General features: G+C 45.0%; 1 protein-coding gene across 3 annotated transcripts in view; it reads right to left on the bottom strand.

Moving 5' to 3' along the window:
* The window catches only part of SIL1 (SIL1 nucleotide exchange factor), a 265,775-nt gene that overhangs the window by 139,935 nt on the left and 110,338 nt on the right, over nt 1-15,502 (bottom strand). For all 3 annotated transcript variants that reach the window (XM_057734010.1, XM_057734011.1, XM_057734009.1), the window contains exon 3: nt 13,181-13,316. In XM_057734010.1, the coding sequence (XP_057589993.1) occupies nt 13,181-13,316 (136 nt within the window). The remainder of the gene's footprint in view (nt 1-13,180; nt 13,317-15,502) is intronic.

Genomic DNA, 15,502 nt, shown 5'->3' with positions numbered 1-15,502 from the left:
TAGGCATCAAGATCTGCAAACATATTGCCATAGTGATTGGTGTTTAGATAATAGAATAAAATAGGCACTATTTCATTTATATTCCAAGGAACAGAGACAAATGCCCTGATCACTCAGCTTAATGCCAAATGAGTGGCCTCCACTCTAGTCACTAGCATCATTGCAGAATCAGAACTGAGGCCTGTGTCCAAGTTGTTATCCAACCAATTACCCACCTGACCTCTACTCAGGATGCAGCAGGTGTTCAGGAGCTAAAGGCCAGGCACTGGGGCCCCTTAGGAAGACCCCACCCTGTGACATAGGAGGTGAGACTGAGTCAGGTATGATTTGCTATGCATGGCTACAACCTGGTCAGTTTCTCCTTTACCTAAGAGGTCACTTGGACTTCATTTATTTTAACTTTTTACTTTGAAATAATTTTAGACAGAGAAAAGTTGCAAAAACAGTACAAAATTCCCATATACCCTTCACTCAGGTTCTCCTAATATTAACATCTTACATAATCATAGAACAATTATCAAAACTAAGAAATCAACATTGGTACAAGAGTAGTTAACTAAACTACAGACTATTTGCATTGCACCAGTTTTTTCCTCCAATATCCTTTTTTCTGTTCCAGAATCTAATCTAGGCTACACCACCACACTTAGTTGTCATGTCTCCTTAGTCTCCTCCAATCTGTGACAGCTCCTCAGTCTTTGTCTTTCTCGATCCGGACATACTTGAATACTGGTCAGTTAATTTTTAGATCATACCTCAATCTGGATTTGTCTGCTATCCACTCATTTTTACTACAACAGAAACAATAGTAGCTAATATTTATTAAGCTATTCCTATATACCCGGCACTACAGTAAATACTTCTATGTTTACCTTATTTACCCCACTTAAAACACTCTTCTGAAGTAGGTATTATTACTATCCCTATTTTACAAATGATATTTCATTACAGGATATTTCATTAAACCTTAGTGTAATTAAATAACTTGCCCAAGGCTACCCAGCTGTAAAAGGCAGAACTGAACCTGGGTAGAATGACTCCACAACACTCTACTGTCTGCTATATTCAAGGCACTGCAACAACAACCAACTGCCAAAATATAGGCTGGACTCTGCCCTCTGGCAATTCTCTCCCCAAAGGACATGTCTCTTTGAAGAGAGGGCATTCTAGGCTTTTGTCTTATCTCCAAAGGAGACAAACTATCCACTTTAATTTCTAAGTTATGCCCATACGACCAGAAGCACCTTCCTAAGGACAAAGAAGAGGTCAGTGTTCTCCTGAGACCTCACCCTCGACCAGTACCAGTAAAAGGGGAAACATACAAGCATGCAGGTGTGCTCAAGAGAACTCTCTTCCAGAGGCTTTTGCAAGCATATGGAGATGTTACAGTCAAAGGATAAAAAAGAAACCTTCTGGGATTGCTTCTTTTCCATGTCATGCCCAGAGATACCCATTGATGGGCTACACAAGCTGACACCTTCTCTTTAGCATTAGGCTCTTTGGGAAAGTTGAGGCACAACCCATTCATGTAACACAGGGCAGTGTCAAGGGACACGGCTGTGGGAGTCAGGCTGGGAAGAACTCCAGCTACACTCCAGGATTTGCTGTTAATGATTACGACTTTAGATCACTCAGTTCCACAGACTTGATTTTTCCCAAATCCCCTCTCTGGCAATGCTAATGTTTTTTTCCTCTTGTTCTGACTAATCAGCAAAATACATGGCTGAACGGATTGGCTTGGAAGTCATTTCTTTGATGCTGGCAGAACTGAGAAAATATTCCCCCAACTACACACCCCAACATCTATCCACCCCTGCCACCTGATACTCAGCAGCAGGTAGAGGCCATTATAGCAAGGGAGAAAAGAATGCAAAAAGGGCAGGCACTGAGGGAGGAAGAGAGAAGGGCTGAGAGCATGAAAAGGGAGGAAAAGACAGAGAAAAAGAGTATTTTGTTCAAATTCAGTCACTATAGAACCAAGACTTTCACTGACATGCATAAGTAGGGTTAAATGACATCAGCAAATAGGTGAGAAGACCAGCCTTACTTTGATTTGTCTTTCTCTTACTTCTCCCCATTTTCCTTCACTCCCTCAAAGGGCACCTCCCAACCCCATCATTTAGATATGCTCCTGTAAATCAAACATTTCATTTGGCTGCCCTTATTACTGCCAGCTTTGTGCAAGAAAAGAGCCCCTCTCCTTTGAAATCTACCATTTTATATCTAACTCCAAGGTATCCTCAGCTAGCTATTTTGATCAAATACTGGAGGTTGAAATGCTAATGGTCTTTAGGGAGCAGTTCCTCCAGCCTCTCCATCTGCAATCTAACCCAGTGGGAGTCTAAAGCCAGCTAATAGCCCTCCAATCACACTGAACACAGGGCTACTTACTCCACTGTGTTTATGGAACATCTGGATCTACCCCTAAGATCCCTAAGATCTAACCTAGGAAACAAAGATGGGGCAACTTGAATAATTCTGCATCCTCTTGAATAATTTCCCCCTTTAATGTCAACAGCCCCTATAATTCACACTATTTTGTTCCCACAGAGACTTGAACTAGCACTACTTTCAAGCAATGATCCTACAGTTTCTATCTTCAAAAGAAAGACAAAAATCCTGGGAAGAGCAATGGAACCTGAGGCCCCTTCACTGGCCAAATATAGGCTCCAAAAGAGACCAAGAGAAGAGGTAAACACTCCTTTATAGGGCACCTTGAAGCCTCCCTTAAATAATGTACACAAAGCACCAAGGACAAGGAGGGTTCCCCCAAAACGTTAGTTTTCCTACCTTCCCCAACAGCTAGACTAGAGTTCCTGGGTCCTATTCTGCATAAGTCATTCTTGGCCACGAGATACCAGCCAACCTCCTCACCCTCTGTCCAAAAGCCTGACTTGGCAAAACAAGGATGACAGAATGGAGATTAACAAGGTGATGTTTATGGAACATTTAGAGGGCTGCTTTGGGTGGGGGTAGTTTCTCCCCGCTGGGCCAAAAAAAAAAAAAGAGAAAAAACAAAAACAAAAACACCAAAAAAAAGACCTTGACAAAAATACCATATTACTACCCCACAAAAACTCACCTCTGCCCAGATAAACTAATTATGGTCACAGATAATCAAATCTGAAAACTTTTTAATCTGAAGAAATGATTTTCTCCTTTCAAACAACTGCATTATTCAAACAGACTATTCTGAGAACTAAAGAAATTAAAATATAAATCAATCTCTGCTTGTCTCAAATCAACATAGTATGGGAAATAAGGCAAGACCAACAACCTATTAGTCTATGAAAAGTAACAAAGCAAAACCCCAACATGAACAGAAATAAAATCAGTCTGATTAGAGCACAAGGAACAAAAGGCTTATAGAGCCCACTGCACATAAGCTCTGCTTCATACAGGTTCTTTTCAGGCCTACCCAGATGATCAGTGACTAGTGGGGTACCACCCCAACTCTGACCTTGAGCACTGCCAAGGACCTCAAAGAGTCTTGATAATCCCTGTTTCAAAAGAGATGAGGTTAGAGTAGGTTCAGAGGAGCTTCCACTATAAAGCTCTCCCACTTGCCCCATAGGCCAGATAGACAAAGGTCTCCCTCATCAGTCCCAAAGGCAATCCAACAATCTCCTTAATGATCTGCCCATCATTCCTCACACTTCAGCTATCCTCTGTCCAGGGCTCACACTGCTCTAGAAAGTCACCAAACCCACTGGTCCTGGCCCAGGCCCAGCACAAAGTCAGGCTGTCAGATGTCAACTGGGCTCTGATGCTGGGCAGTGCTTAGTTCTGACCTCTTGACTGTCTAAGCAACTTCTTCACAGTGGTTTTTCCTTAACTTCTCCATTCCTTAATCACCCAAACAAGTCCTTCTCTTTCATCATCCAAGGTAAAAGCCCCACCCTTGGCTTTACTCAGAAAATTGAAGACATCTAATGGAAGCTTCCTCAATTTCCCTCTACATCTCTCCCACTCTTCCTTGTTTTTGTCTAGGCTGTGCTTCTAATTTCCAAGGCTCATTACATTCATGAGGCCAAGACTTTCCATCTGCCACCTAAACAACTTTGCCTCATCAATGATCTTCTCTCTGGGATTTCAAATCTCTCTGTCAACAGTGCCTCCTTCCCCTTCTGCCTTCCAACATACATAAAAGCTCTCTCCATTCAGCTTCAAGGATGCTGCCTTGGGGAAGATGTTCCTTCAGGGCCACACCTCTATATAACAGCACGTTATAATCCTGTCTGGGGTCTTCCTACAACATAAGCCCAGGCAGGCAAGCCTCTGTCAATGCCCACCACAGCATTTCCAACTTCAAGTACTATACCTGGAACATTACAGGAGTTCAACAAATGTAACAAAAGATGATTTTTTGGTGTGGCTATCTCTGAAGGTACCATTTTCATTCTCTTCTTCTACTTATTTTCAAACCCCTCAAACTCAGGAGTTTATATCATTCTTCTTCATTTCCTCATCTCCCATTCATAGTATAGCCCTGAATGGACTAAACTACACAGTTACCTTCACATAGTTAGATCTACTGCTTTTCAATTCTCTTTCCTCCCACCGCCATCTATCCTGACAGAGGGGATGCTGTGCACCACCACCATCCCATTGTTCTTCTACACATCCCCGCCTCTCCAACCAGGTAGCTATACTCTCACTTTTAGAGTCATGTCATCCCTGCCTTCACACCTGCTTCCTACCTGCCCTCTTCTCTACTTAGTCAAATATTATTTCCTCTTAAGTTACCAATCAATTCCTACCTCCAGTACTGTAGCAAACCTAGGAATGGAACAAGCTCTGGAAAAGGGCCTCTCATTCCAGCTCCATGTCAATCTTTGAGAGCTATTCCCAGCCCTGGTTAATTCCGGCCTTGGAGATGGCCTAGACAGTCTTGGCCAGTAAGGTGAGGGCAATATTAGAGAAAGAAGGGAAGTCGAGGCTACACAAATTCCCTGAAATAAAGCCAAGCCCTGAAAAAATATACAATGGAAAAAAGACAGCCTCTTCAATACGTGTTGCTGGGAAAACTGGACAGCTACATTTAAAAGAATGAAATTAGAACACTTCCTAATACCATACACAAAAACTCAAAATGGATTAAAGACGTAAATGTCAGGCCAGACACTATAAAACTCTTAGAGGAAAACATAGGCATAACACTCTATGATATACATCAAAGCAAGATCCTTTTTGACCCACCTCCTACAATAATGGAAATAAAATCAAGAATAAACAAATGGGACCTCATGAAACTTAAAAGCTTTTGCACAGCGAAAGAAACCATAAACAAGACAAGAAGACAACCCTCAGAATGGGAGAAAATACTTGCCAACAAAGCAACGGACAAAGGATTAATCTCCAAAACATACAAGCAGCTCATGCAGGTCAATACCAAAAAAGCAAATAACCCAATCCACAAATGGGCAGAAGACATAAATAGACATTTCTCCAAAGAAGACATGCAGATGGCTAACAAACACATGAAAAGATGCTCAACATCACTAATCATCAGAGAAATGCAAGCCAAAGCCACAATGAGGTATCACCTCACACCGATCAGAATGGCCATCATCAAAACATCCAGAAACAATAAATGTTGGAGAGGGTGTGGAGAAAAGGGAACTCTCCTGCACTGTTGGTGGGAATGTAAGCTGGTACAGCCACTATGGAAAACAGTTTGGAGGTTCCTTAAAAAACTAAAAATAGGACTACCATATGATCCAGTAATCCCACTACTGGGCATATACCCAGAGAAAACCATAATCCAAAAAGGAACATGTACCATAATGTTTATTGCAGCACTATTTACAATAGCCAGGACACGGAAGCAACCTAAATGCCCATCAAAAGATGAATGGATAAAGAAGATGTGGCACATGTATACAATGGAATATTATTCAGCCATAAAAAGGAATGAAATTGAGCTGTATGTAATGAGGTGCATAGACCTAGAGATTGTCATACAGAGCAAAGTAAGCTAGAAAGAGGAAAACAAATACCAAATGCTAACTCATACACATGGAATCAAAAAAAATGGTACTGATGAACCCAGTGACAGGGCAAGAATAAAGATACAGATGCAGAGAATGGACTTGAGGACACGGGGTTGGGGGGGAGGAGGGGAAGCTGGGACAAAGTAAGAGAGTAGCATAGACATATATACACTACCAACTATAAAATAGATAGCTAGTGGAAAGTTGCTGTATAACAAAGGGAGATCAACTCGATGATGTGTGATGCCTTAGAGGGCCAGGATAGGGAGGGTGGGAGGGAGTCGCAGAAGGGAAGGAATATGGGGATATATGTATATATACATTCACTTTGGTATACCTCAAAAACTGGTACAAGAATGTAAAGCAATTATATTCCAATAAAGAGCTTAAAAAAAATTTTTTTTAATTAAAAAAATAAAGCCAAGCCCTGGGTATGAGGGCTGGGACTGGTTTTGGCAACTACTTTTCCATTATTCCTACTCCAGTCTAAGTTTTTTTTTATTTCAGCCAGTTTGGGGCTCCTGATCTTTGAAAGCTAAGTCTATGCAACTCTAAGTACTCTTTATTAAACCTCAGAAAGAACAGGTAGATGGAGGAAGAGGACTATAAGGGCCTAGGGTAAGCATTAAGCATACAAACACTTGTTAGAAAGCCGATGCCCCACAGCTGCTCTTTATCACCGCCCAACTTCATAGACTGCAAACTGGACCCTTGCCTGCCCCATCCAGGTACCTAAGGCCAAAGCCCAGGAAGAGATGCTCTGGTGCCGGCACATCTCAAAGTACTCAGCCAGCTATTCTCAAAGTGGCCTCAGCCTTGGCAGTGGCTACTATGGGGGTCACAGGTCTTCCCACTCCAGCCTCCACCTGCTCCGCCAGAGGGGTGTGGAATTTGACTGCTATGGGGCAGTGGTCAGCCATCCAGGGAGAAGTTCACATATGGGAAATGGTGTCTCTCTGAAATGAAGAGCTCTAAACTGTCCTTAAGGAGCCTTGTGGGGCCTTCATGTATTCCAGCCCACCATCATTTTCTCTCCCAGTACAGGGTAATTTAGAGCCTCTGACATTGCTCCTACAAGCCTCAAGAGGCCTGGCATACTGCTACACCCCAAGCAGTTCCCTAATAGACTCATACTGATAAGGAGCAAAGGAGATGCTCAGAGTGGAGATGCTTAACAAAGGCTAGGGAGGTGGCAGTAATGGGGGAGATGGACCATAAGTATAGGTAGGAGAGGAATAAATAAAGTTCTTGGTGAATCCCCAGAATACCTGAAAGGTTTCAAAATAGGGGAGGAAGGCACTATGCAGAAGGAGGTAGTACCTCCTGAAAAGTTGTTGGAGATAGCAACTTGTGTTCAAGAGAGGAGACAGATTACCACCACACCACACAAAAACCATGCAGTTTCCTCTATTCAGCTCCTGCTCCACCTTTCCAGCACTGCTTTTGAGCCAGAGTGAAAGATCATCCAACGAGGCCCCTTGCTATAGCTCTCCCTCAGGCCATTACCTCCTGGTAGCAGCCAAGAAGTCCCAACGACCCCACTTTCATGAGCTAAGGGAGCTTAGGTATGAACTGACCGGAACCAATCCTCCTACTCTCCTTCACTGCTCATGGGCCTCGAGGTACGTGTGTGCCTGTGTGTGAGCAACGGGACACAAGCAGGTCATACTCTTGTGGACCATTCTGGGGAATGAGATAACCCATAAGGAAGCTCCCTCTTGACTAGGTGAGGGAGGGAGGGTCACCTGCCCCCCAGTCACAGATCTGGGTAGGTGGCAGAAGGCACTGGAAGCTTTGCCCCTTAGTCCCACCTCAATTGAGGCATGTGGCATTAAAAATGAAAAATAAAAAGTATCTGGTCTTTATTCCTGGCTCCTGAAATGACTTCCGGGGCGGGGGGGGGGGGGGGGGGGGGGAGAATTAGGTAACTTCAAGAAGCAGGGCAGGTCACCAGAAAGACAAAGCCTTGATTAGATAGTTGGAGCTTTTAGCCCCACCTCCAGGGAGGGAAGAGGGGCTAGAGGTTGAGTTCAATCTCCAATGGCCAGTGACTTAATCAATCATGCCTAAATAATGAAACCTCCATAAAAGCCCCTGGGGGCTTCCAAGAGCTTCTGACTGGTGAACACACAGAAGTAGTAGGAGGGCAGTGTGCCCTGAGAGGGCACGAAAGCCCTGCACCCCACCCCCCATACCTTCTATGCATCTCTTCCACTTGGCTATTCTGAATTGTATCCTTTATAATAAACCTGTAAACATAAGTAAAGTGTTTTCTTGAGTCCTGAGAGCTGTTCTAGCAAATTATCAAACCTGAGGAGGGAACTGTAGAAATCCCCAATTAATAGCTGGTCAGTCGTTAATCCAGCGGCCTGGGACTCGTGACTAGCATCTGAATTAGAGGCAATGGGACTGGGCCCTTTAACTGTGGGATCTGACAATAACTCCAGGTAGACAATGTCAGAATTGAACTGAATCATTGGATACCCAGTTGGCGTCTGAGGACTGGAAGATCACACAGCCTCTTCTAAGCTGCAAGGGGCCAAAGCCTCACAGAGACAATCTGGCAGAGTCACCCAGACCAGAGTCAGGTGCTCCTTCAGACAGATGTCCAGGGCCTGCAAGAAATCAGACTCCTCCCTTAAATGCCTGAAACAGAGTAGTTGGTCTACCAGAAATGAGGTTTTTAAAATTCCATTCCCTCCTATTGCTCATGCAGATCTGAAATGATCTGACCAGATGGCTGGTGCTCTATAATTCTTGGATTGCTCTCATCAGTTGTTGATGATTTAGATTTTTTTTTTTAACCCCCTCACATGAACGTGTTCCTGCACTGGCTTCCTGTATGCTCCCATCAAGTGGCTCTTTGTGCTAATGCCAATATTCCAGAGGTTCTCACACAGTATTTCAGAGCTGGGAAGTCACCTCAGGTCCATAAGAAGCCCCAGGTCTAAGATTCCCTGAGCCCACATGAGGACAACATATAGCACTGGGTAATGGGCAGAACAAGAGAGGCCTTTGCACAGATAGCCTCACTGCCTCCACTTTTCCTTCAGGTCCCCAAAGAAAGGGAGGCAGCAGCAAAGGTATATTTTTAAAGTGACAACTATAGCCATTTACTGAACATTTCCTATGTGCCGGGCCCTGTGTGAAACATTCTGCATATGTTAATCTTGTTTCAGTCTCACACCATCTCTGTGAAGTAGGTGTTTTCATCTGTATTTTCGGTTGAGGAAACTAAGGTTCAGAGATTCTAATCAACCTGACCAGGGCCACACAGCTCAAAAAGAGAACTGAAGGTAGGTTTGGAGGTTCAGCATCATAAAATTTGACTCAAAGCTCCACCAAGATCTCAGGGATAAAGAGAAGACGCTGGCCTGGCCTCCCCATACCCTCCTTTGTGCCCTCATTGAGCACAGCACACTTCCACCAGGGCATCCAAAACCCTTCAGTGCTGCCTTCTCTCTGTATCCTCTGTGAGACTATAAGCTGTTGGAAGGCAGGGGTCATGTCCCATTTGCTACCCAGAAAGACAGTATGGTACAGAGGTTAGGAGCTCAGTCTTAGGGCCAAACAAAGCTAGATCTGAATTCTGTCTCTACCACCTATTGGTCGTTTGGCTAAGTCACTTCTGAGACTCAGTTTTGTCCATGAAAACGAGGGTAGTTACAGCACCTGCCCTCAAAAGATGCCTGGCACAGTCAGTGCTCAGTAAATGTGAGCTATTATCTGTCTCTGGCTACCAGTGCAGTGCCTGGCACAAAGCAGGATCTCAGAAAATGCCCAGGGAGCAGAAGGCCCACCATATCTGACTGTGACCAGTTTACTCTAATAACAAGTGCACAAAGCCTGAGGTACAGGGGTCCTCAGCCCTAGGACAAATTCCTGAGTTCCCTGCCCAGAACCCACAGGACCTGCCAGCAAACAGCTTTCCTCTGCTTGCTTGTGAACAGCTGATGCTGAATCCACACTCAAATGCTTGCTGTGCCTCCGTAAGGTATGACAGATCCCAAAATAAACCAGGAGAGAGAAAGAGAAAGACAGGAAAATCACTTCCAGGAACAAGCGACTCACAGTGAGGATGCCGACAGTAATAACAGAGGCAGGGAGACTTTAGCAGAGTGACCTGCAGCTGCTCCAGGGCTGAGTGGCTGGGGTCCAGTTCTCATCTGGCCTGGTAGGAAAGTCCATAAAGTTACAGATTGGTCCCCTGGTATTCCAGGCCACAGCAAGCAGGCAGGAAATCTGCCTTCAAATGAGCCCAGACCATGTAGTCCAGTATCCCCTCCTTGGAGACCTGAGAACAGAGATGAGGTCCTCCCTTCAGAGACCTAAGGAGACAGAAGGTACTGTCAACATAAACTAGCCTTTCTTTTACAAGTCCCCAAAAGATATTCCACCATCTTCCTATGCCATGTCCCTAGCTCTCAGGCAGGAAATGCTGTGCTAACCCCTTCTGCTCCCTTATCAAAAATCTCCCTGGAAGGAAAGAGGGAGAACATTCCATGACCATGGAAGTCTCTCCTTGTCACCATAAGTTCCCTTCCCTATCTAAAGCCAGAGAGGACAGGAAGGCTACACATTCATGCACCCTCACTGGCATCTAATTCCACAATCAAGTTTAAGGGGTGGCACAAATGGCAAATTTACCATTAAAAATCAGAACTGCTGTGTACCAAGTAATGTCTTCATGCTGGAAGTCCTCACAACAGCCTCTGCAGGCAGGGCAGGACATTTCCTCCACATCACCAATGGGGGAACTGAAGGGCAGAAGGATTCAGTGACTTACCCAAGATCCCCTAAGTAGCAAAACAAGGATTTGAACCTAGGACTGGCTCAGTCTAAAGTCTGTGCTCTTAGGGAGATCAGCTTGATGCTTTGTGAAGACCTAAAGGGGTGGGATAGGGAGGGTGGGAGGGAGGCTCAAGACAGAGGGGATATGGGGATATACGTATATAATATAGCCGATTCACTTTGTTGTACAGCAGAAACTAACACAATACTGTAAAGCAATTATACTCCAATGAAGATAAAATAAAGTCTGTGCTCTTTAACACTAAATTATACTACCTCCTCATTTATCTACCATCCCAGCTACATTCCTTTTAACCTTTCAGTAGCTGTGATAGAAGCTCCCAGGCAGCATTCAGAAGGTGGTGCATTAAATATACTCTGATTGAAGGCAAGTGCCAGCTATCCACACAGACCACCGAGATGTTAATTTCCTACCAACAGACATACATATAAAACCTTCTCAATGTACACACAGAACACCTTGATCCTGTCCCGGGACCTAAGAGAGTCTTGTCTGCCTCCACTGGTCTGACTCGACAGTACCAAACTCTGAATCACCACACATCAAACCTTGAGGCCAGAACAAGCCTCTCACTTTCCCACTCCTCACTGGTCCTGCTTTGGGGATGAGTGTAGGTGAAAAGAAAAACACTCTTGGGATATGGGGCAAGCATGACTGGAACTAGACTTGCTTTGCCCCCAGAGCTGTAGGGCCTGAGTGTCTGTGCTCAAGCACAACACAGCAGCCTTTGGGGCAGCTTCAAGGGAATTTGGGGCAGAACAATTTAAAAGGGGCTCTTGAGAAACTAGAAGGCAGAAGATGATGTCAGTGGGGCAACAAGTTAAATGTAAAAATCAGTGCTCCACTCTAATTCTCCAGGAGGTGCTCAGAGCCCTCAGCCTGCCCCTGTCACACAGGCTCTGGCCCTCCCTCCCCAAAGATACAAAAAGGGGCTCTTTTGCTTAATTATTAACAGCAGCCTCACTGCCCAGAGGCTGGGCAAGGGCCCTGGGTCAGAACTTTCAGGCTTGTTCTGCAATGTGGACTGCAGCTTTGAAGGGTGCCACAGGAAAAGAGAAGGTAGGAGTAAGGATGACAGGACACTGACCTCCATCTATCTGCCCCAGGCACTTGCCTGGTTAAAAGTGGTACAAGCACTTTTAATCACATAAAATCAGTGGATACAGCCCATATCCTCCACTTCCTACACCCTGAGAGCCCCTCTAGTTTTAGTTCTCAAAGACCAGGAGGGCTCAGTTCTCAGGGAAGGTGGAGGAGGGCAGCCAGAGGTTGGATCTGCTGAACCCAGTACCTCTGTTCCTACAATCTCCCTCTACCCAACTCCATTAGCACCTACTTGGTATCCCTGGTGATTCATCACTCTTCTGTGGCAGCAACGACCCACATGCAAGCCTAGCAGGAATAATATTGCTACCAGAAAGTTGGCTGGCACAGCAAACGCTGCCCCTGCCAGCACAGCAGCAATGGGGGCAGTGAGGACATGGTGATGAATATCAGCATGGAGCTGATGAAACTATACTCTGGCAGCTGCCAGGGCTTGTCATCCACCGGCCACAGGACAGAATGCAAATAGCCTACTCCTGAGAATGGGCCCAAGTGTCACCACAGTCAGGCTCCAGCCAAGGATAGCTGGGACTCTAGAAGGACAAGTGGGAGGAAGGTGGGTCCAGCCTGGGGTCAAAGACATAAGACAAGCTGGCTGAATGACATAGGTCAAGTGACCTAAACTCTGTGAGCCTCAATGTTTTCCTCTGAAAATAAAGACAATAATAGCTCCTATTATTGTGAAGACTGAACAAGATGATGCACATGAAGTAGCTAGCGCAGTGTGTGCATATGGGAAACACCACAACTGCTGGCTTTTTTCATTATTATTTTAAGCCTTGGGCCCAGGGCCATAAACGGGTTAGAAAGTTGTTCCTTTTGAGGATGCCCCACTTAAAAACCAGGCCAGGATCAGCCTCTGTTTCTTGGCACAGGTTCCTTTAACAACAGAAAACTGCTGCCCTGCACCGGCACTCAGGACTCTCCCATGAACAATATTTTAGCAGCACTGAGCCCAAAATAGCATTTGCAGAGTGAGGCACATGTCACTGCCTCTCCTGTGCTTCAGAAGTGTAAGGAAAGAAAGTTTTCAATCACTTGCTCAAAAAGCTCGGCCACCCACACCTGCCTTCCTTCCAGGGCACTCAGATGCCGCAATCTCTGTTCTACAGGAAAATGAAGGTCCCTAAGCCCTGCAGCAGCAGCCACCACTATTCCCCTCCAGGAGGCCAGAGTGGGGCTGCTCCTTCAAAACAGCCCTGTGGGAAGAAAGGACAAACACATTTTGAATTTCAAGTATGTTTCCTGGGGACAGGGCTGGGCTTGGTACCTGGCCGAAGTGCCTGCCACTCATGGGTCGGGTGAAACACCTCCAGGACCTTGGGGTCCAGCTCCTCCTCTGCTGTGGTTTCCTGTCTCTCTGTTTCTTTGGTGCTGCTCTTCTCTGGGTTGGTGAGTGCAAATTCCTTCAGAGAAAGGAAAACACAGGGCATGAACCACCACAGCTGGGTACCGGGCAAGCAGAAAGAAAATGGCCTGGGGGAGGACACTCTTCTCCTCCTTGCCCTTCCTGCCCTCCCTAGCCCTGTTTGGACCTTTCAAACAGGTTAGTCTCAGAACCAGTACAAGTGAGGTGATATGGTTAAGTTAACACAGCATACGTTGTGTGTATATGGCACTTTTGCATATGCATTTAAAAAAAAAAAAAGGTCCAGAAGGTTCCACACTATCTCAAGGGGGTTAAGGGAACACACTGGGGAGAGGGGTTGATAAAACGAGACAATAAGAGCCTTTTACTTTTTACTTGATAAGCTCCTATCCTGTTTGATGTTTAAAACTCACACCTGTTACTCTTACAATTAAAAACTAAAGATATAATGAATTGGGAGATTGGGATTGCCATATATACATAACTAATAAGAAAAAAAAATCAAACTGTACACTTTAAATATATGCAGTTTATTGTATGTCAATTGTATCTCAATAAAAGTTCTTAAAGAAAAAAAAACTACAGATATTTATAGAAGAAAAACATACACATGAATAGGAAAGTAAAGCCTCAAGTGGTCAAAACAGATGTACAAAAGCTGGCAACAAAGGCCCAATTAATTCTTAAGCAGCCCAGCAGGGCAAAAGTAGGGGCATGGGTACCTTAATTCCCCAGGGTAGCTACAGGGCATAAATGACCTCTTGGGACATTCCAATCCATGGAAGAAAGGGTGCAAGTGGGAAGGTGCAAGTCCAGCTGGGCTGAGGAGGGACGATGCCCAGGTTGGAAACTTCTTTCTAAAACCTGTTTCCTTCCACCCCATGGAGAGCATGGAGGATTAATGAGATGCTGTCTGTAGAGCACTTTGAGCTCAGCAGACAGAGATGTAACATAAATACAAAGTATTATTCATCTTGCTCCTTCCCAGCCTCCCAATCACCCTGTCCCATTTTTAAAACCTGTTCTTGCATAAAAGTAGTAAAGCCTCAGGAAATTGGAACCAGAGGGTTCCAGAGCTCTGGGAAATTACATTTCTGAGGGCAAAGAGGAACCCACACTAGCACACTGGGAGGTTATTTCAGCCCTTCCACCTCCCCCACCATTACATTTCCCCCACCTCCCAATTCTTCCCCTAATAAGTATTTTTCTTGGATTCTTCCTATGAACTTAGACCTGTGCTAGATACTTTATATAGATCTCATTTTGGTCTCCCAAACAATTTTAATCCTACATGGGAGGTAACAATGCATCTCCTTCAAGCAGTGCCCCAGCTCAAATCCAAGCTCAGAGAAAACTAGGAACAGAAGAGTAGATGGGTGTGAGACCAAAGAGAAGACAGACTGGCAGGAGGCTCCCTACATCCGAGGGCATGGACTGTGTCAATCTTCCAACAAATGAGTTTCCTGAGGGCAGGCACTGTGTCAGTCTCTTTCACCACTGTATACCCCTTGCCTAGCCCATGGCTTTGTCCGTAATCATGCAACAAACGAATGAAAGAAGGCCTTCCTCCTACAGGCAGGTATGTCTTTTGGATGTCTTTTGGAGGCAAGTTCAAAGAGTTTGCTGGAAGCCAGGAACTAGCCCCACACTGCAGAACAAAGACCACCTTGTCCACTAAGTACCTGGAGCCTATGTACTCCAGGGCCCAGCCATGCTGGTCAGTCTCTGCCAAAAGCACCACACACTAAACCGTGGGACTAGAAGACCATTAATAAGATTTACCTCAGAAGTATGTGGGTTAAATGCCTCCAGAGGCCAGGCAGGGATGGATGTAAATGAGTGCTGTGTGCCAGGTGTAAAAACAACCATGAGTGATGAGATTGTGAAAACTGGAGTCCTCCTGCCTTGACTAAGAAACATAGCTGCTACCCAGCTGGTCCACCACTGACACGAAGGCATTCAACTGGATGAGAAACATAAATCCAGATTTTGATGTGACATTTTCTAACTTTCAGAACACTAAGAGGACGAAACTAAACATCTCTAAACTTTACATTACAACTCTTGCTTTAGTCTATCCATTAGCCAGGTAACTCCTGGCAGGTGTGGTTATAATCAAGTAAACAAATCCTCAACATCAAGAGAAGCAGAAAGAGGCATGGGTAATGGTATAATGAAAATACAGCAGAAAGCCCTTCAAAATCCAGGCAAGGCTAGTGTTCA

The sequence above is a fragment of the Hippopotamus amphibius genome, chromosome 1 (assembly GCF_030028045.1).
Source record: "Hippopotamus amphibius kiboko isolate mHipAmp2 chromosome 1, mHipAmp2.hap2, whole genome shotgun sequence".
Lineage (NCBI taxonomy): Eukaryota > Metazoa > Chordata > Mammalia > Artiodactyla > Hippopotamidae > Hippopotamus > Hippopotamus amphibius.
This window is presented reverse-complemented; position numbering and strand designations above follow the sequence as displayed.